The sequence below is a fragment of the Zychaea mexicana genome, assembly GCF_025766255.1.
Source record: "Zychaea mexicana strain RSA 1403 chromosome Unknown BDB00scaffold_2, whole genome shotgun sequence".
NCBI lineage: Eukaryota > Fungi > Mucoromycota > Mucoromycetes > Mucorales > Lichtheimiaceae > Zychaea > Zychaea mexicana.
Genome location: NW_026516665.1, coordinates 656,349 through 676,150, shown reverse-complemented (window position 1 = coordinate 676,150; position 19,802 = coordinate 656,349). Strand labels below are relative to the sequence as shown.

Genomic DNA, 19,802 nt, shown 5'->3' with positions numbered 1-19,802 from the left:
CACCCTAAAGCACACAGAAGAAGAAGTGGATAGGAAATCAGTTCTCGCAATAGAAATCAAGAGACTAAAACAAAAAAGGAATATATACTTTACAAACTATGTACATGTTGTAGTTGCTCTTGACCAATGCTGACTAGACAAATACATGACAGCAAAAGCAATCAATGCAAAAGGCAAAAAGGCTGACAACGAGGAGGCTTCTTCAACAAGGGCCCTCAAGGATTACACCAGCACACCGACTTTGAGTGACAGACGAAGCATGGATGTGCCACATTGTACCAACCTCAATATACTCAAAAGGCAAGCTGAGCAAGAGGACAAATCAATCAACTACAGTGGAACTGACTAAGGCATTGCTGTTGAGGCTTGTACATCCCACGTAACTGAGGCTCAGGTAATTGGAGTGATACAAGTTGACAAAGTGAACAAGGGTAGACAAATACCAAGCAATTAAGTACTATCTATATTGGAACCAAAGCTGCTCCACCTATATAACATCCGGGCCAAAGATGTATCAATTGCTTCAGGAGCTGTTGTCGCAAGGTGCAAGAACAACAACAATATTGCTATGCTTTATTTTTGGATCAACTACTATCTTATTTAAGGGCACTGGCTACGATTAAATTAGGCTTACACTGACATTTTTTATATGATAGTAGCCTAAAGAGGTGCTTGTCGCTAAGGAAATGCTGGCGAAAAAGTCTTTAGACCTTACCATTAACAAAAACCAAACAATTCTACACTACCAGGTACCGTTTTAATACTCTAATTTTTTTGCAGTGTATACTTACTATTTTCATTTTGCTATATGCTTTAGAAGGCTGTCAACAAGCAGGCTGTCATGAAAAAGTACCACAACAGTAAAAAACATCAATATGACAAGTACACAATCCAGTTTCAGCAGAGTCATGCATATGACCAAATGTGTTCGAAAGAGCGTCAGTTTGTTTCTGGCAGTATTATCAAGGATGTCATCCCCATGATGTATATTGTTGGAACGCAAGGAACGGAAGTGGGTAGTCGATTCAGTAGCCATGAGCGAAGAGGCGGCAAGAAACGTAGACAAATACATAGAAGGAACTGTCCAGTAGTAATGACGGGTGAAAGAAACACAAGTCAGATGTGTTGTACCTGCCTGAACCCTGTTATTCGACAAAAGTGTATGAAAGATGGGAAAACAAAAAAGATACATAGGGTATTGCATTGATCAAGAACATATCATCGGCAAGCTCCTTATGTTAGATACAAAAAAATCTTCTTTTCTTGTATTATCCACATTCTATAATAGCCTTAAAGGTTATTATGAGCCTCTTTAATTAATTTTTTTCTTTTTTCTTTAGATTCATAAAATTAAATCACTATTGACATCAATAAATTAAATGTTAAATAAAATTGCATTTTATTTTAGCTTTAATTATTAATGATCAATTCCCCATAAGAACAGTACTTGTTGTTCCATCACCACTTTATCATGAATATACAATTTTAAATGATGTATTGCATTTGCTTCAGCTCGAGTTGCTTCTTTTTCTCTCCTGTAGTTGTAAAGCTTTTCTGTGTGTAAGATCTTTTTAACATAAGTAATAATTTAACAGATTTAATAGTACTTTCTTTATATGTATTTATTTGATCTCAACTACAAGCTTCTCACATGTAAACATTGTATTACTATTCTATGTTCAAAATATACCTTGAAATGGTCATTCTTCGTACTCATCAACCAAGCCTTCCTTTTACTCTGCCTTTTCACACGATTCAAAGTATCACCAAGGGCTTGTTTTATTTCACACTCCCCATCTCTATGAGAAGTGAATTGGAAATGCTGGTAAAACCAGATCAATGAAAAATTCTTTTCATGAAAATGCGATTTTAAAAATTATAAACTTTCTTTATCTTCCATGTTGGTGAAGAGACAAAGAAAAGGAGAGTTGAAGAAAAACTTGTATGAAAAAGAAAAAGAATGTGCGCACCCAAAATTGATATAGGTCAGCTAGTATCATATTACCGCTGCAGCAGTCAGATGTGCACTGATCAATTCAAGATTTTTAGTACGATACTGCTAAATACAATATAAATGTGTTGTTAGTAAACTTGTTATATAATCTAGTACATGTTTATTTGTTTATGACAGCACATTACTTCACAGACTATCAGTTTATTCGTGTTTTCCTATTACTTCGCGTACCCCCTCCTCTATTTTACTTTGGTACACTCAGTATAATTTCACATTTGTGTCCCATTTTCTTTATCTTCGCGTTTCAATATTTATGTTTGCATCCTAGTTATTATTCTTGAAAATTTATTCTTTTCTATTGATAATGATGTAGATTCAGAAAAATAGGTATAATAATTTTAAACTGAACAGCAAAAGTTACACTTCTTCTCCACCAGATGACATCATGGAAAAAATGACTTAGAGAGTGATATCCAACCCCAGCAGTCCTTAGGATTTACTTGCTTGACAGATTCGATAATACGTGGTGTCAAGGTATCATCCTTGGTCAAAAGGTCGCACCTTACACCAAAATTCAATTTCGACCAGAATAATTTATAATGGTGAATATGATGGAAGATATAAAATTTTATATCCTCCTCTGTCTTTAGCTACTTGATGTACCAAATTCGCATGATGAATTCTAGCATTATCCATTACAAGAGTTTTACCGTACATGTTGTTTTTAACAAGTGCGTCCAATACTAATTCCAAAAAATCCAGAAAGTGCTGTGTTTGTGTCCCAATATATTAGCAACTATACTTTTCTTCTCCCTGCCATGCAACTTTCACTTCTTCGATCTAAGTACGGCTTGAGGACTTTTCGAAAACAACCATTTGCGTCTTGACGTGATTCAATTAGCACAGTTCCTCAGAGCCGAAAAGGTCCATATCGTCTTCGTCCTCATCGGCAGCAGCGGCAGGAGCAGCAGCAGTCCTACAAAGTTAAAATTCGGGTCAGTTTCTTGATAATCACCCGTCCTTCTCTGGCAATAGCGCCTAAGAACTTAACCGGTCTACTTGTTTACTGGTGGTTTAATGCGCAGCTTTTTTACTGGATCAACTTGGAACTTTTCCGTATCATACTGTTCCGTAATAATCCAATAAGCAAAAATAAATGGATAAAAAATGATACTCGATGTAAACCATAAAATCTATAATGTATCATAGTAGACTGAATAAGTCTAATTACATACATACAGTACGGAGAAATGAACGAGAGCAAAGTCAACATTGGGTGGTAGTACATATAATAGTGTTTGATATTATTTATCGAAAAGCTATCAGCAATCGTAAAAATTACGACATATCCGTTGAAGCGTAACATTATCAGAATACTATTTTTTCTTGTTCTACCATTTCCTTTTTTACTCGTACAGGTCATCAAAACACAGTTAAGTATAGCTTCACATATGCTAAAAATCCCCGATATCATGACTCGCGCTGTTGTAATGACCCTTTCGATAGAGATTGGTTATTAATAAGCTGTAGTATATACATACGATCATACCTTTTAGCTGTATCAAAAGTGTTTCGAGAAGTAAAACAACTACACATTGTATATGATGACATACAAATAAGCAGGTGTTTCTATCATTTTTATGTGGGCAGAAAAATGGCCCTGGGCGAAAGGGGTTAGCCAGCTAGCAAAGTTAGTGACTAATTTAAAAACTGCTACAAGGATTTTGGGGCAATTTTTTGGAATTACCTTCCGCGAAAGTAAAAATAGGGGACGCGCAGTAATAGGAAAAAACCACTATCACTTCGCATTCGGTCATACAGACCAGCAAATGAAAGTGTGCGGGTTTACAATAGTACCACACATGACATACCTACATTCAGACAATGCTCGCTGTCTTGATACAGTTGACCCTCGTTTTTTGCACCTCCACTTTTGCAGGTCCTCAGTTTTTGCAGCTTTTTTTGGAGGAATCCCGTTCATCACTTAGTTAAATTGCAGTTTCCTCACTTTTTGCATTTTGCAGCCCAAAAAGAAGGACCTGCAATTTTCCGCTAGTAATTTTCATTCTATTAGAGAGCGGCGACGCTGAGAATCGAACCAATGATGTTTGTTCTGGCTTTTCTTGCAGAAATCATCCCAGACTTTTCTGAGTTCATTCCAGATGTTTTGATGTTCTGGGGCATCTAAATACTAGTTGTTTTTTCTTGCAAACTATATACTAGTGTAACAGGTTCAGATGAAACAGTCATGCTAGCATCTTCGTTGCCGTTGTCAACAACATCATCATCAGCTATTCTTTCATTAAGAACAGCACTAACAATTTCTTCATTGGACAGCAGCGGATTAACAGCTGCAATTTCCTCAGCTGGATCTGCATCAAAAGTGAAGTTCACAAGGTTATTGGCACTATAAATAAGGCTTATATAGTCATTGATCTGGCTAAGTGCAACTTCGTCTGCATTGTTTGATTCACCGTTAGTGCTGTTAGTCATGACTGCACCTACTAGATTTGTGTAGTGCATTTTCTATGGTGATATAATACTGATAGGCTGCTTCATTATTTCGTCAGTAAGCTTTTCCTATGATTTTCCTTTTGTCATGATGTATGGTGTGAATAGTGTGTATAAAACAATTGCAAAAAGAATTAGGTCTTTTTATTTAAAGTTGCAATGTAAAAGTAACCTCAATGAAGTACTGATGTTGTCAGCCTGTGTAACACCCTTATACCCATCCTCACTTTTTGCAGTTTTTTTCACGAAAAACCGCTACTGCAAAAAACGGTAATGCAGTTACTACCGGCTTTTAATTAACTTACAACTACACCAGTACATAGTGGATGTGTGTCAGCTGAGAAACAGCAGTACTTCAGGTGGTATACACATATGGAGTCCAAAAGGCCAGGAAGAACCCAGCGGTACTGTATCAACTGAAAAGGAATGATGGTTAATACTGTATAATGTATGCTAATATTTCAACATATTAAAGGTTTAACGCTTTAACAGCAATGGAACGGAAATGTAATAATGAGCAGTGTGCGAGGAGCTTTGAGAGATGCATAACAACAGTATAACATACTATATATCATGCTGATACTAATTAAAATCAGTGAAAGGGTTGCGTTGATGATACGTATATATGCATCATGTACGTCTATAAGTATAGTATGTATGTGTAGCAAAAACAACAACTTGCTTATGGGTTATCAAGCTGTCATTTTTTATTTTGTTGATCAAAGCATTACGAGTTGCATTGCTGAGATTACATCAGTTTAGCAATGGAGCACTGTCAGACTACATACATTTAATATCCTCACCATACAAACAGCAGCAGCCCGTGTGACATTTATGCTCATATATTTAAGGACCACCATCCGCTTTTCCTCCCTCTTCTATCACACGCCAAAATAATTATCGCATATCACCCGAGGCACTTTTTATTTTCTGTCAAGAAGGTTCCTTGCATTGTGTTCATTATTTCTTTTCCTTGAAGAAAACAAACAAATACTTGATACGTACAGCAATACAAATGGAGGAAATATTATGGTATCTCCTATTTTATCATATCTTAGCTCTTCACATACAATAAACGACAGTAAGCGAAAGAGGAACACAAACGTTAAATGCCGTAAGAAAATCCAGAATAATTGTATAAAGCTTTATGCTTCTGCATATTCTGCGGGTCGTTATTGACAAAAGAGAAGACATTTTGTATATACAAAGTGGCCTGATAATGAATTGGCGATGATGATCAGCAGTGGCTGGCAGGTATGTGAAAGGCGGCGGCGTACCTGGTGTGGCAACAACAACGATAGCGGTGAGTAATAAGATTATGTGCATATACTACATACATATTGGCGGTGTTTATTGAAGGGGGGCAAGGAGTGGGGGCGTGCTCGGTTGTTGTCCTTTTGTTGTCGCCAAGAATGTCAGGTATGAACAGGGAAAAAGGGGAGCATCTCACACAAAGAAGACAGATCATTCTTGCATATTTGTTTTTTTTTCTATACATCCTATGTTTTATTTTCACCAATCGTATTGGCCCCTACTTCTTGGCTTCGCTTCAATGATACAGTCGCCCTTCTTTAATTTCAAACCGTTAACTCTTAACCCTCGCTATTTTCAGGGTTTTTGGGGCCATCAAACAAACAAGAATAACAGGGAGTACTAGTGTATCATACAAATTTTTCTCGCTAACTATCATTCCTCGCCGATTCCACACAAAATTTGCGAATCCACGCTATGAAATTAACGAGGGTCTACTATAAACGGTTCTTATGCATAGATGCATCACCAAGGTACCGTGGTCCATGTAAATGCTTTACCTCTTTGCTGCTGCTATATACTATGTAGCGCCAGAAGTATGCACAACTGGAGCAGGTTGGGTACGATCATCTTATTCTATGATACAGTAGTACGGATTATCGCATGTACAAGAAGATCACAGAGACCACGATATATATGAGAAAAAGCATTAGTCTGTATACAGTATTAGTACTTTTCAATAAGATATTGGCACGACAAATTGTACAATAAAAATATGATATAAGAGTGAACAATGTTTATGACCTTGTCATGTGTCAAGTTTGAATTTTACTGTTTCCTTTGTTTTGTTCACTATATGATAGGTAGTTGAAAAGTATGTAATTTATTGTGGAAGATCTATAGACCTTCCCTATAGTAATGATATGGTCACTCTTGCGGTACGTATGTGTAGATACATAATTGTGCTCTGGCGTCAGTCTGAAAACCCCCTATTGGGATAAAGACATGCCTGTGTGGTGGTAATACATATTTAAAAAGTAGGGCTTTTGTGCGTAGGAATAATGCTGTAAGAGTGATGTACAGTATGGTTTTCTGCTGTTAGCGATGCGCTGCCATGTAGGGCTTCTACGGGCGCTGGTTCGTCATAGTCGTACTCCTCATCCTTGAGACTCAGCTGGTGGATCTCCCGGAGAACATGCAGTAGTACTAATCATGTCTTTTCCCAATTGCCACGCGTCAGGCCAGCGTGGCTTTTCTTATTTTTATGTCTACATTTAGTACTGTATATCTAAAAGTCCTACATATTTCTCTTATACAGTACCGGTTTCACCTAGATTGACCTTTTACACGATTGGTAAAAAAAAAGGTTTAGTATATTGTATCAGATAACTGTTGAGAAACTATATATGTGTAATCAACAATGTCTCTAATTCTTATGTATAAACTCGTTGAAGCAAGCTATATACTAAAGAGAGTGGTAGCTTTCTTGAAACGTACGGGCGAGAGTTTTTCTTGACTTAATACTTTTACTGCTGCTTAGAAACATTAAATGGACAGAGACAAAAAGTGTCGTTCAATACAGTCTGATAGTGCCTTATTTCAACATTTAAATTCTACTTCTACTATGCTCTCAAAATCACACAGAGAATCAACCTCGATCTTGCAATATACAAGTGCACTGTACTAAAAATCCCTTTATTATGTTTATACATATATACTGTACCTGGATGTCATATATACCTACGTTGCATCACACGCAGATGTTTCCTTAGCATCTCACAAGTATTAAATGCTACATATTTGACTCATTTCAGCTATGTTATCCAATTTATTTTTAAAAGCCTATTATTGCTAAATTGTGGCTACAAACGAGCACAGTATATAGTAGTGTATGATACAATGACTGGTAAAATAAAAGAAAGGCAAATGAGGTACATTCAAGAAATACATACAGAAAAAAAGTTAAGGGAGAATACGAAGGGCTTAAGGGTAAGAAGATAATCTATGATCTCCTCTTAACGTCTAGCTCTCCGACTCCAGAATACCAGACCTTGGAAAACAATGACGTTGAAAGCAAAGTAACAGACAATGATCCCGAAATTCCTCCATCTGTGCTGTTCGGACCACTGGAACATTGAAGTATAATACTCCTTTCCTGACGAATAACTGCAATACCGGCATTGCGCAGTAGCATCAGGATTATCAAGATAACCGGTAGATGTTGGCGAAGAAAGATATTGTTGCATGTACGAGCCACATGTTTGTCCAGGCGGTGGGTCAAGTGTAAGGAAATCTCGAGAATTACATTGAATCGGAAGATCTTTCATTTCGTTCACAGTAAGACCTTTTATAACAATCAGGGTAAAAGTTAGTACATGTATCAAATCAATCGTTTCTCTTTGCTAGTAAGATGTTCAAAACATGACTATCATGCCATCCTTTTTCTACCTTCGACATAATAATGGAATGGGTCCAAAGGATACATCCATGAGCTCCAGAAATAAGGCATTGCTTGTGGAGTCTGCATCAAACCAGCAAACAGAATAAGCATGGAAATAAAGAGTGGATTGATGACAGCTATGAACGATAAAAATTTATTAACGGCGTAAGCAAATAGAGAATAGAGGTTCTTCTGATTGCCATTGGTAAGAAAAAAAGCGGGTGTTGTTGTATAGTGATACTTACAAGCCATCAAGTGGGTTTTCGAAATAGCAGCAATCAAGAATCCAAGCGTGACCGCCCAAAACACAAAGAAGACGAGCAAGATAAAAAAGTAGCCGACTTGATCAGAAGTGTTTGAAAGGCCAGCTGTCCAGTAAAATCCAAACATGAAGAAGGCGCTTAGGAATATGCAATAAGGAATCTCCACCAGAATGGAGGTAAGCCCAAATGGCACAACACCATAGAACCGACTTGCGTACTCTCTTTGAAAGTACAGTCTCTCAGTCATAAACTTTGGTTGGGCCAAAATAATCTAAAAGAAATCGCATTTCCATATTATGTCAGTTATCACTAGTTTAAGAGTATGGTACCTGTTTCTCCAAACTCATATAGTGCGTAGCTTACCAGTGTTTGGGCCATAATGAACGTTGAAAGCAAAACGAATACTCGATTTTGCATATCGGATGTTGTGTACGACATCTTCCAGTACGTAAAACCAATGATCAAGGAAATAAACATGCAGGTGAAAAAGCGACCGAGATTATATCCAGGCGATCGCCAATATGCCAGCGCCATACGCTTGTGGACAAGATACAGTTGATACCCAAAGCCAGTAGCATACTTTAGGGATTCACGGGTGGGATTCTGGTTGGCACTCTGATGAACGCTCTCCAATTCGTTTTCCAATGCTTGAGCCTCCTCTGAATCCTGCCATAGTTGGGCCCAGTCTTGCTTTTGCTTACCGCCCGAGGCGGTACCAGCGCCAACGACTTCCAGAATATACTCGGCAGGATTCGCATCGGGCGGGCATGTTGGACCACCACGTGATTCGAAATAATCGATCATCGTGCGCGAGTTCTTGCCAATCTCGCCATAGTACGCGGTCTTGCCACCACGTACAAGAAGCATCAAATGGTCGAAATGTTCAAACAAAATAGCAGATGGCTGATGAATCGTACACAACACGGGCCATCCGGCATCTGCCAGTTTTCGAATAAAACGAACGATATTGTACGAACTCTGTGCATCCAGACCAGATGTCGGTTCGTCCAAAAACAGTAGCTTGGGCTTACTGACTAGTTCGACGGCGATCGTCAGCCGTTTGCGCTCTTCGACAGAGATACCGGAACCAGCATCTACGTCGCCAACTTGAGCGTCACCTATATCCTCCATCTCCAACAGAGTCAGGATTTGTTCTACATAGGCGTCCTTTTCCTCTTTTGGAACACTGGCATCCTGACGTAGATAAGCAGAGAATCTCATGGCTTCACGCACAGTGACGGCAGGCTGATGTACATCCATTTGTTCGCAATAACCAGTGATGCGCTCGAAGTCAGACATGAGCACTTCGTTGTTGAGATAAACTCGGCCTTCGACCGTGCCAATGGTTTTGCGTTTCGCCAACACATCAAGGAGAGTCGTTTTACCAGCACCAGAGGAACCCATCAATGCGGTCAAATGACCAGGCTTGACAATACCAGAAATATCATTGAGAAGTTGAAGAGGACCACCCTTGAAGGGCACAGTGTAGTTCATATGATGCCAAGAGAAAGTTGTGCCTTCACCAGCGGCTTTCATGTGATTCGTAACTTCTTCTTGACGTCGTAACCGCTCTTCTTCTTCCTCATTGGTCCTTGGCTTTGGCGCTTTACCGGGCAAGTACAGTTTGGTGAGTGAACCAGTACCACCTGGATGAAGGAATTCCATAGCCAATGCAGTCATCAGGGTAAAGAGTAGAAAGTATGCGACAACAACAACAAAATCGGGTGCCCATAGATAGGAGGTTTTGTACATGTAAGTGTCCATCAAGTAGTTGTCTCCGAGTACATAATTCTGCCCCGGTGTTCCGCCTTTCATGGTGCAAACTTTGTATTGCCAGTCATCGTATCCTGGTCCATAAGGTACTGCGTTGCCCGCTCCTTCACACGAATATATTTGGCCCATCATTTCGTTTTTAATAAGCGCTTGATAGCCGTAACCGAGTGGGTTCATCCAATAGATCCTGTGAGTGTGATCATTTAGTTTACGCGTGGATCTAAGATACTCATAAGCAGACACAGCTAGGTACATGACAACACTTACCAGTATAGCCAAGGATGCATTGTGGGGTACGGAATGACATAACCGGTGTAGGTAACCATAGTGATCAGAAGCGCACCAGTAACTTGTGTGGCCATGTACCAGTTGGTGGAGATACTTCCAAAAAACCGGAAAAAGCCGTTCATCATCATGTTGATAAATACAAGCACAATGAAGAATGTAAAAAACCGACCCGCATCCAAGTTCAGACCCATCATAAAGTAAGCACAGATTTCGTATAGAAGCACTAATTGTACAGTATTCGCATATTAGTTTGCATGAATGAATGCCATGTGGTGTTAAGAGAAAAAGGTAAAAATGAAGCACATTTACCTTGAACAATAGCATATGGGAAATCCAGAATTACTTGGGCAAGGTAAAATGCTCCAGCACGATACATGGCGAAATGCTTGTGCTTTTCCAAGATCGGCCGTCCTGTCATAAACACAGACAATTCTGACTGTGATATAAATGCATTGAAAAGCAACGAGAAAAACAGGGCACCGCCACGAGAGAAGGCACCGAGGCCTGTTTTTGGCATCATGAAGAAACATGACGCCGTGATCAAACCCTGTATTAGAATAGTACCATATCGCGAGATCAAGGCCTGTCGATCCTTGAGCTGCAAGTGAAATTGACGTGAAATGAGCGCCTTAACTTGCTGGTAAAGCGACGATGTATACGGAGCACGCTTTGGCGCACGCTTTTGATGCTCTTCTCGTACTGCTTCTTCAAATTCTTGTGCAGGTTGTGTTTCTGAGATTTCCTCTTCATACGCCTTGAGCGCTTCGGTCATATCGCGATAGATATCAGATTCATAATACAACTTTTCAAACTCGGATGAGTGTTTGGGCGCAATGTCTTCGAAACCAGGCTTGATCTCACGTTCGAGCGGATTACAGAGACCAGTGAGAAAATCGGGAACGGATTTACGCGGAGGACAATAGAATCCCAGGTTTTCAAAGTAGGCCTTGGCCCGATTTGTGGGTCCAAAATAAATGCAATAGCCATTGTCTAGCACGAGCACCCTGTCGAACAGTTTAAAAATGCTGTTGGAAGCTTGATAGAGGGTAGCGACCGTAGTTTTTTTGAAAATGTCTGTCATGATGCGCAATGACCGCACATAGTCCAAGGCTGAAGCAGCATCTAACCCTCGTGTGGAACAGTCCCAGCAGTTGATCGAGCTGAGCGTCGTCATGACTTCGGCAATCGAAAGACGCTTTCGTTCACCACCAGAAAGACCTCGAATAAATGCGTTGCCGACCATGGTGTTCATTTGCTTTGTAAGGCCAAGCATGTTTCCAAGTAGGTAAATGACGCGTTGTACAAAGATCTTTTTGGTTTCGTCTGCCAGTCGTGTACCAGGCGTCTTGCACCGCAGCGCAAATTGCAATGTTTGCTTTGTTGTAAGTCTAGTGTAAGAGATGGTAGTACATGGCATTAGCATTGTATACTTTGGCAACTAGTATTCCAATTTGAATACAGCAATAGTTACGTTGGGTAATGTTGATCCTCTTCTTCGTTGTAGACAACTTGACCTCGATAGCGCTTGCCAAAGGTGACAGCATCAATGCCACCGTAGCTGATATCGCCTTCGACATCCGTATACTGCTGGCGCATATTTGCCAGGATTTTTAACAGCGATGTACAGCCCGAGCCGGGTCGACCCAGAACAAGGAGCATTTCACCTTCTCTGCAAAATCCAGTCAAGCCACGCAAGATTGTCTTCTTGGTCCCTTTATTGCCAACACCAAAGAGTTTCCATGGCTGCAGCACTTTGGTCATTTGATTCAAGTTTGTGGGGATCGTATTAGCATCAGCACCCCACCCCTGCACAAAAAAAATACCCCTCCGTTAGTTTGGATTTGGAAGATAATGCACCCTGACAAGAAGGCTCGAGTAAATTTTTACCTTGACGACAAGATCCTTCCATATTAATCCAAGTCGCTTCATCTTGACTCCCGATTGTCCGGCTTGATCAGAGAAACCATTCAAATATTCGGTAAGGTTGAAGTCGTCACCATGGTCAGTTGGTTCACCTTCTTCGAGTGCTACACTTTTGCGTCGTCGTGTTTCTTTACGGCTGATGGTTGTCAGTTCACGTCTCAAATCATGATACTGATCGATCGCAGCTTTTTTGTAGAGATATTATGGGTTAGCAAGCTACTCAGGTAAACGCAGCTTTATACAAAGGAAACTTACTGTCAACGTCGACTTGATTAGCATCTGGTTCACCGAATGTATTATAATTGCCAGCCTCGGGCTCAACATAAGTTTCTGCCGTTCCAGCGTATGAGCTTCGCGGGGCCGCCTCTAGATCCTGTGATCGTCGCAGCTCTTGCTGAGGTTGTTGTTCTACCTTTATCTTTTCTTCATCCATGTAGTAGCCGTAGTAGTAGTAGCGTAGGAACAAGAAACGCAGAAACAAAAGAAGCGAGCACTTTTGTTCTTTTGTTTCGATTATGAAAATCCCCTGTCAAAATATACCCATTTATTACTGGTTTCGTTATGCAGTTAAACAAGTGAACCTAATCTTTTAAAGCTAATTGTAGTACCGCTTTCTCCCCATAAGACAGTAGTGCGTCACGCATTAATGAAGATAAAATGCTACCGACAGCTATAGCACAGCTATATGGTAGCATCTATATGTAGTTAAGAGCTCGTCGAGTAGTAATTCTATACCTCCTACTTAACATGGCGTGTTGCATATACGAATTTCAACAGAAGTGAGTTGTGAGATGACTGCATAATAGACATAGTGAAGGAGGCTCATAATGTATACATTATTTCACTATACATTGAGCATCTTGTGTGATTCAATAAAATATGCAAGTAAAAATGAATTTGTCAAAATCACCGCTTGCACGAATGTTTTTCGTCCAGCATCCTCCACATGTTTAAAAACACTTTCCAGGCACGTTTCTTCACGGACATTTGTATATTGTCGTTTATTATGGTCATGGATTCAAGCTAACACGACACACACACGTACACGGAAACAGTCTGGCTTTCTCTCTATATTCTACAGTCTTGGGTACGATCAAAACTTGCACCGTTCACTTTCGTCGAAACGATCATTCATAAAATAAATTCAAAAAATGTAGCAACGAGCCGTTACAGTTATGGCACACACAACTGCCAACACAATCAGTAACTAGCAACACCAAAAAAAGTGATAAGAGTGGCGACAGCGGCGACGATAGTAATAACGATCTTGAAGATAATCAACACGAATCACATATTCTATGTGTCGACGACGATCTAATCAGTTCCAAAGTGATTGAATTACTCTCACCCAACTTGTCCGAGACGTACATTACGTGTCCAGCGATAATGGATCGTACACTGGGGATCAAACTACCCTTTATTGTACTGATTGCAAAGAATATTGGCAAATATTTCTCATTTGAAGTCCAAGTTTTGGACGACAAGGGCGAAACGCGACGGTTCCGTGCATCCAATTATCAAGTGGCGACGCGTGTCAAGCCGTATATCACCACAATGCCCATGCGGCTCGATCCTGGCTGGAACCAGATTGTGTTTAATCTTGCGGATTATGTCAAGCGTGCGTATGGTACAAATTACGTTGAAACCACACGCGTTACAGTGCATGCCAATTGTCGTCTGCGACGGATTTATTTTACGGATCGATTGTATGCCGAAGAGGAATTACCTGCAGAGTTCAAGCTGTTCTTGCCGGTAAGTGTGTCGTTGCTCCTTTTGTAGTGATAACAAGAGGCTGGATGAGTTCGTCGTAAAGGATAATATTGACTGAAAAGCCAACCGTGATTGCACCATTAGATCCAACGAACAGGATAGATACCCCTATCCCTCTCTTGTTCATTTTCCCTCCTTACACACCCTTGATAACAAAATCTTTTCTTCTTCATTGTTTATATTAGAAACATAAAAGGGTTATTCTCAAAAAGTACGGACAATGCAAAGTGTGGTTTTTCGAGTTATCCCGAGGAAGATGAATATATATTTTTAAACTTTAAGATTGAGCTTGTGCTCCATAGCAGCATGAACATCCATCGTACCCGTCGACATTGAAGGATCTAGTAACATTAGATTTCTTTAGTACACAGTTCTTTGTCCCCAGTCATCATCCTTGTTCTCATCTCTTACCGTTCAAGAAGTCTTCAAATTCAATGGTCTCGTCTTTGCCCATAAGAACATCCAAGTGAACGTTGGATGATGGTAAGACGGGCATGCGCTGGCGCTATTGTAGATTCAATTGGTAACGACGTCAACCCATACATCCAAAGCAAAAGTCTGTTTCTTTCTTCTTCTGCCGGAAACACAACAATAATATTAATGATACACTACCTGACTAACGATATCTCGTTCCATCATCATTCGCATAGGTGCATGCATGCCGTGTACTTGTCGTGCCATATTTAACTTGAGTTCCCACTGTGATTCTTGCCACTTTTTTTACATGAATAAAAAAACGATCAGTTCACTGTAAAAGTCCTCGGTCAATGTATAAAAACGCAAGCAAATGCTGAATTACATTTTCCAATCGTTGCTGAAGAGGATGTCCGGGCATGACTTCGGACTTGATGGAACGTGTACCGTATCGAAGGGCATCATGACCACCAAGTTCACTGTGTCTCGTGTCAAATGTGGATTTGTTGTTCTCAACAGCTTGGGACGAAGAAGGAGCAATTCGAAGAGACTATGGGGGTGTTGAACGGTATAGATATTAAACGTGAGCGATCGCGAAATTAACGCTAATAGTTTCTTATTATTTTTGTTATATCTAACTTGCCATTGCACAAGGTATCAAAGAGTGTAAAAGTAAAAGAAGAAAAGGGGGACGCGCAAGCTCAGAAATAGCAGGACGAAGGGACGAGTGCCAATAAACTCAGCAGCAGCAGCAGCAGCAGCAGCGGCAGAATCAAACTGTCTGGTCTTTGCTTTCAACCCTTATTTAATTTTTACCAACTTTCTTTTGTGTTTCCATGCCGATCCAACGCAAGCAACGCAATTATAGGAAAAAGAAACCGGAATCCGACGACGAAGAAGAACAACGTCGAGAGGATTCCGTTAGTGGAAGTGAAGACGTGAGGTACACTGTTGATTCCGTTATTCTTTTCCTCTTCTCTTTCTCTCTTTCTCTTTCTTCCTTTTCTAAAAAGCTATTCTAAACGTCTTCTTTTTTTTTGCATAATATTTTTGAATCTTACTCTAGTGAAACGATTGAAGATTTGCAGGAGCTACGACGGCTACGGCGTAAACATGGTGGCATTGATGTCGACAAACTATCCAAAGGTGATAAAAAGAAAAAGAAAAAAGAACCAGCAAAAGAGCCGTCTGATCCTTGGAAGCTGTTAACTGGAGGCCTGGTTGACAAGGACGCTGTCCGCAAAGGTGCAAGGTAGCATATCATCTTCATGTTATACGAAAAAGCATGAAAGGGTTTGTGCAAGCTTACACTTTGCTAATTATGATATCATATACGTTAGACCCGATGATGAAGAAGGGACAGAGAAAAAGTTAAAGCTTGACACATTCACTACACAAACCAATGCGCTGGACGTTGATAAACACATGTAAGTATATGTAGCTAATGGCGGTTGCAAATGAGATAAAAAGGAAAATGACAACAAAGAGCTAATAGATTGAAAAATGATGTATACAGGATGGCATATATTGAAGAGGAGATGCGGAGACGACGTGGAGAAGCAGCATCAAAGGAGGAAGACGAGGAAGACGAGCAGCAACAAAAGGATGGTCTTGTGGACATCTATGAAGAACTATATATGCTTCCCGAACGGTTACGAGTGCAATCAAAGCATGTGGAAGAGGGCAGCGTACAATTATCGACACAAATGTTAACTGCTATCCCTGAAGTGGATCTTGGCATTGAGTAAGATTATATCTCGTAAAACAGCTGGTGATAGCAAGATGACCCGAGTATTGACAATTACATATATACTAACAACAACATTATAGTGTCCGACTAAAGAATATCGAAGAGACAGAGCGTGCTAAGCGGAAGTATTTGGATGAACACCGAGAGGAAGCCGTAAGTAGTTGTTTTCAATCATCATGGAACTATTGGGAAGAGTCCCTCTTTTTAACTTGTTCGTTTCCGTTATATCAAGGGCAAGAGTTCAAGAGATGAAGTACCAGCCAACTTTGAAAAACAGTTGCGCAAGTCAGATCATAGACCTCGTACGGACAGGCGACAAATTGCTACAGACGAAATTGTTGCAGAAAGATTCAAGAAGAGGATGCGTAAATAATAAAACTCATTTTATGCAATCTTTTTTATAACTTGCAGTGTGCTTTAGTGTGAGTGTGTGTCTGTGTTGAACGTGTGTATACATTGTGTGAGAAATATAAAAATCATGTGTAGTTTTGAGAAATGAATGATATGATGGCCTTATTTGAACATCTGGTCTACATATGAACTATAGTCTAATCCCATATCATTATCCGACAGAGTGACAGTAGGCATCTCCCGCACCAGATAGTCGACGTCTGGCTCCGTCATCATGCACCGTTTCAGATCCAGTTCAGTGACATAGGGCTTGTCACCTGCGATCGTCTGGAACGCATCTTGAAGCTGCTCGGGCGTCGACTTATCTTCGGTGATCGATACCATAAACTGAATAAACTGTTCGAATCTGATGCTTTCGTGATTCTGCGATGTATGGTCGAACAAAAGCCCCATTTCATAGTCGTCGTAAAACAGACCTAAACTAGCCAAGGCAGCCCGGAATCCTTCTATCGATAGGGTGTTGTGGTCGTTGGCAAAGTGGCGGAAGGCATGTTCGAACTCCTCCAGCTGGGCTGGCGTCAAGTTGGTCATGTTGCGTGATATACTCTGTTCCATTTGCTCGACATTAGAGATATCATTCTCACAAAAGACCTCTCTCTCTCTCTCTCACACACTTTTACTCCATACCTGGTTTTCAATAAAGGCAATCTTTTTCCGGATGGCCCGCTCGACAAGGCCAAGCTCAAATGTAAGATCTTCCAGTGAATATACGGTATAGTCGTTTTCTTCAGTGTTGGCTTCCAAACAGGCTTGATCCAGAGTTTCTATGGCTTGCAGTTTTTTCTGTAATGGTCCGAATTCTTGCGACAGTCCAACGACGCAATTGAGTTGGTTCTATTTCATCAAAAGTACCTCAAGTTTAGCAACGCATAAGACTTCTAAACGCTATATGCTCTATCTCTCTCTCACCTCAAGATCCCCATCAAGTGCAGCGAGCTCAGCAGAAATGGTATCCAGCTTTTGCTGGAATTCATTGGCAGCGTTAGCATATGCTTTACGAAGGTTCTCCTTGATTCTGGAAAAAAAAGAAGTGATATTATATCGCAGTTAACAACCTTAGATCCCTTTCCTTCCAGTTGTCAAAGACTTACTCGCGTATCTTGCTATTGATATTCCGGTGGTAAATGGCTTCATCCTCCAGCAAATCCCTCCAAACATTATCCAAGTCCTATAAATCATGTCAATGTCATTCAAGGGGTGCATCTTTCCTAATTAAGATGCTATAACTGTTACCCTTAACGTTAATCCATCCGGTGGGAAATAAGGCTTGAGATTGTACGTCTTTAGTTTGGTTTGGATGTTGCCTAGCAAGGTGTCCAACTCGCGTTTTTCCGAGACCCATTCTCGCTTTTGTGTGCTCTTGTACGTTGCAAACTCGACTCCCTTTTGCTTGGTCTCCGCATAAGAATCCGTCAGCTTTGTCTGCTGCCACCGTCTCTGTGCACTACGGACAGCTTGGATCAGCTGCAATTCAGAGTATCATTAGCCCTAGCACACACAATGATGTCAGGTGAAAGATAAAAACCAAAGACTTACAGCAGTAACACGTTCCTCATAGCTATGCTGCATCTTCCAAATTGAGTGCAACACATCTGCAAACTTGGCCACCCGACGTCCGGCAGTCTCGTCTTTGTCTGCAAAAGTTTTTTCATGCAGAGTGAATACAGTAAAATCAAAAAGTTCAATTATAAATCCGACTTCGCTCTTAAAATAACCACGCCTCTATTCACTCGTTCTCTTCTTTTACCTTGTGATGAAAAGGCATGGAAATATTGAGCAACATAGGTCATGACAGATTTTTCATCCGGCTTTTCGATATCACAAACATCCTCAACATCCAGCAGTTTCTATTGAAAGAGAGAAAAAGACAGGTCTCAATGAGTCACTGCAAAGAGCAGGAAAGAGAGTTTCGGCAAGACCTACTGGAATGTCAAGATATTTTTCTGCGACTTCAAAAGCGAGCGCCGTATTTTCATGTCGTTTAGACTAGGTGGTACAATGGTAGGAGTGAATACTGGATAGATCAATATGATAGGAGAGAAGCCGACAAACTTACGAAATCCAAGGCATCGTAGTCCAATAGGTCAGGGCGATGACGATGAATGAGGGCACAACTACCAAAGAAGTATATATATACATATATGAGAGTCATGTACACCCTTCTTTGCTTCCACAAAAGACGAAAACTTACAAAGCCAAACCATCCTTCCAGCTATGCGTGAAATCGCGTACATTGACTTCTTTGTAATTGACGGTCTTGCGCTGACACCATAGCAACAGACCTTCCTTGGCACTTTTACCGTCTTGACTGATATCATCAATAGTGAAGCGCAAAATGATCATCCACAGCATGCCCAGCACCAGCTTTAGGTTTTTATCAACGATGTCTTCCGCGCCAATGTTGGTCAGTGGCACGCCCCGTTCCATAACAAAGTTCAGGGCCTTGTTGACATTCTCCACGCACTGGATCCGCATACGTGGATTGGTGCTGTAGCGGCCCAGCGTTGTGTCACTTCCGCCAATGATTTCCTGAGTAGCAACAGAATAAAGAAAAAATAAACAGGTTACTTGATTTGGAAACCCTTCCTCTCGTGCTCTTGTGCTATATCTTTGGTTTGCTCTTATACCAGAAGTTGGATTAGCCGAACGCCATTGGCCAGGTCATTGCTGAGATCTTGAATGTGAGGAACACGGCCCATCTCAAGTTTCGTATTCACCCTATATGAGATTATATATTCCCCGTGTTAGTTCTTTTAGCCAAGATAAGTCGCGTCTCAGGATTCGAATTTAGCTTGCCATTTCGTGAAAGCTATAAGGACAGACACACGCGTCTTTTAGCATGATCAGGTAGACCAGTTGTTATGTGAGTGATCCAACGACGAGTGCAAGGAAAGAGAAAGACTTACTTTTCTTTTGGATTGCTTCCCATGTCTTATCCATAGCGAATACGACTGGTCAAATCAGCGAAAATGATAGAAAAAAGCAAAGGAGGAAGAAGTTGAAGATGAGAGAAAGAGAAGAGAGAGAAAAGGAGAGAAAGAAAGAACAGCACAC

The 19,802-nt window shown here is 40.5% G+C and overlaps 7 protein-coding genes across 7 annotated transcripts; 3 read left to right on the top strand and 4 right to left on the bottom strand.

Annotated features, from left to right (window-relative positions):
• Positions 1 to 145: 145 nt before the first annotated feature.
• On the top strand, positions 146 to 1,242 carry BDB00DRAFT_866802 (uncharacterized protein; the record flags this gene model as incomplete). Its single annotated transcript, XM_053126268.1, has 5 exons — positions 146 to 275; positions 351 to 394; positions 660 to 749; positions 818 to 1,090; positions 1,195 to 1,242. The coding sequence occupies 5 exons, from the start codon at positions 146 to 148 to the stop codon at positions 1,240 to 1,242; spliced, it is 585 nt and encodes a 194-aa protein (XP_052985581.1).
• Positions 1,243 to 2,851: 1,609 nt separating this feature from the next.
• Positions 2,852 to 4,447, bottom strand: BDB00DRAFT_866801 (uncharacterized protein; the record flags this gene model as incomplete). The annotated part of the gene is made up of 3 exons (XM_053126267.1): positions 2,852 to 2,930; positions 3,014 to 3,147; positions 4,175 to 4,447. 3 exons carry the CDS (start codon positions 4,445 to 4,447, stop codon positions 2,852 to 2,854), a joined length of 486 nt encoding a protein of 161 aa, XP_052985580.1.
• A 3,073-nt stretch (positions 4,448 to 7,520) lies between these two features.
• Positions 7,521 to 12,836, bottom strand: BDB00DRAFT_944122 (ABC-2 type transporter-domain-containing protein; the record flags this gene model as incomplete). The annotated part of the gene is made up of 9 exons (XM_053129483.1): positions 7,521 to 8,060; positions 8,165 to 8,293; positions 8,402 to 8,690; positions 8,783 to 10,379; positions 10,460 to 10,703; positions 10,790 to 11,868; positions 11,952 to 12,223; positions 12,368 to 12,507; positions 12,659 to 12,836. The coding sequence occupies 9 exons, from the start codon at positions 12,834 to 12,836 to the stop codon at positions 7,732 to 7,734; spliced, it is 4,257 nt and encodes a 1,418-aa protein (XP_052985579.1). The 3' UTR covers positions 7,521 to 7,731.
• A 483-nt stretch (positions 12,837 to 13,319) lies between these two features.
• Positions 13,320 to 14,463, top strand: BDB00DRAFT_228606 (UPF0468 protein CG5343-like protein). The gene is made up of 4 exons (XM_053116554.1): positions 13,320 to 13,370; positions 13,459 to 13,490; positions 13,561 to 14,155; positions 14,258 to 14,463. The coding sequence occupies exons 1-4, from the start codon at positions 13,350 to 13,352 to the stop codon at positions 14,273 to 14,275; spliced, it is 666 nt and encodes a 221-aa protein (XP_052985578.1). The 5' UTR covers positions 13,320 to 13,349; the 3' UTR covers positions 14,276 to 14,463.
• Positions 14,444 to 15,233, bottom strand: BDB00DRAFT_866798 (proteasome maturation factor UMP1; the record flags this gene model as incomplete). Its single annotated transcript, XM_053126266.1, has 5 exons — positions 14,444 to 14,514; positions 14,585 to 14,678; positions 14,786 to 14,887; positions 14,973 to 15,106; positions 15,227 to 15,233. The coding sequence occupies 5 exons, from the start codon at positions 15,231 to 15,233 to the stop codon at positions 14,444 to 14,446; spliced, it is 408 nt and encodes a 135-aa protein (XP_052985577.1).
• A 190-nt stretch (positions 15,234 to 15,423) lies between these two features.
• BDB00DRAFT_866797 (hepatocellular carcinoma-associated antigen 59-domain-containing protein) lies at positions 15,424 to 16,710 on the top strand (the record flags this gene model as incomplete). Its single annotated transcript, XM_053126265.1, has 6 exons — positions 15,424 to 15,530; positions 15,654 to 15,839; positions 15,928 to 16,014; positions 16,104 to 16,331; positions 16,418 to 16,490; positions 16,570 to 16,710. 6 exons carry the CDS (start codon positions 15,424 to 15,426, stop codon positions 16,708 to 16,710), a joined length of 822 nt encoding a protein of 273 aa, XP_052985576.1.
• Positions 16,711 to 16,714: 4 nt separating this feature from the next.
• BDB00DRAFT_796261 (calponin domain-containing protein) lies at positions 16,715 to 19,798 on the bottom strand. Its single transcript, XM_053121456.1, has 13 exons — positions 19,655 to 19,798; positions 19,545 to 19,557; positions 19,376 to 19,466; positions 18,940 to 19,277; positions 18,805 to 18,862; positions 18,672 to 18,734; positions 18,496 to 18,595; positions 18,285 to 18,382; positions 17,982 to 18,212; positions 17,840 to 17,916; positions 17,658 to 17,763; positions 17,376 to 17,582; positions 16,715 to 17,294 (listed from the first exon to the last, which is right to left on the bottom strand). The coding sequence occupies exons 1-13, from the start codon at positions 19,686 to 19,688 to the stop codon at positions 16,851 to 16,853; spliced, it is 1,860 nt and encodes a 619-aa protein (XP_052985575.1). The 5' UTR covers positions 19,689 to 19,798; the 3' UTR covers positions 16,715 to 16,850.
• Positions 19,799 to 19,802: the final 4 nt, after the last annotated feature.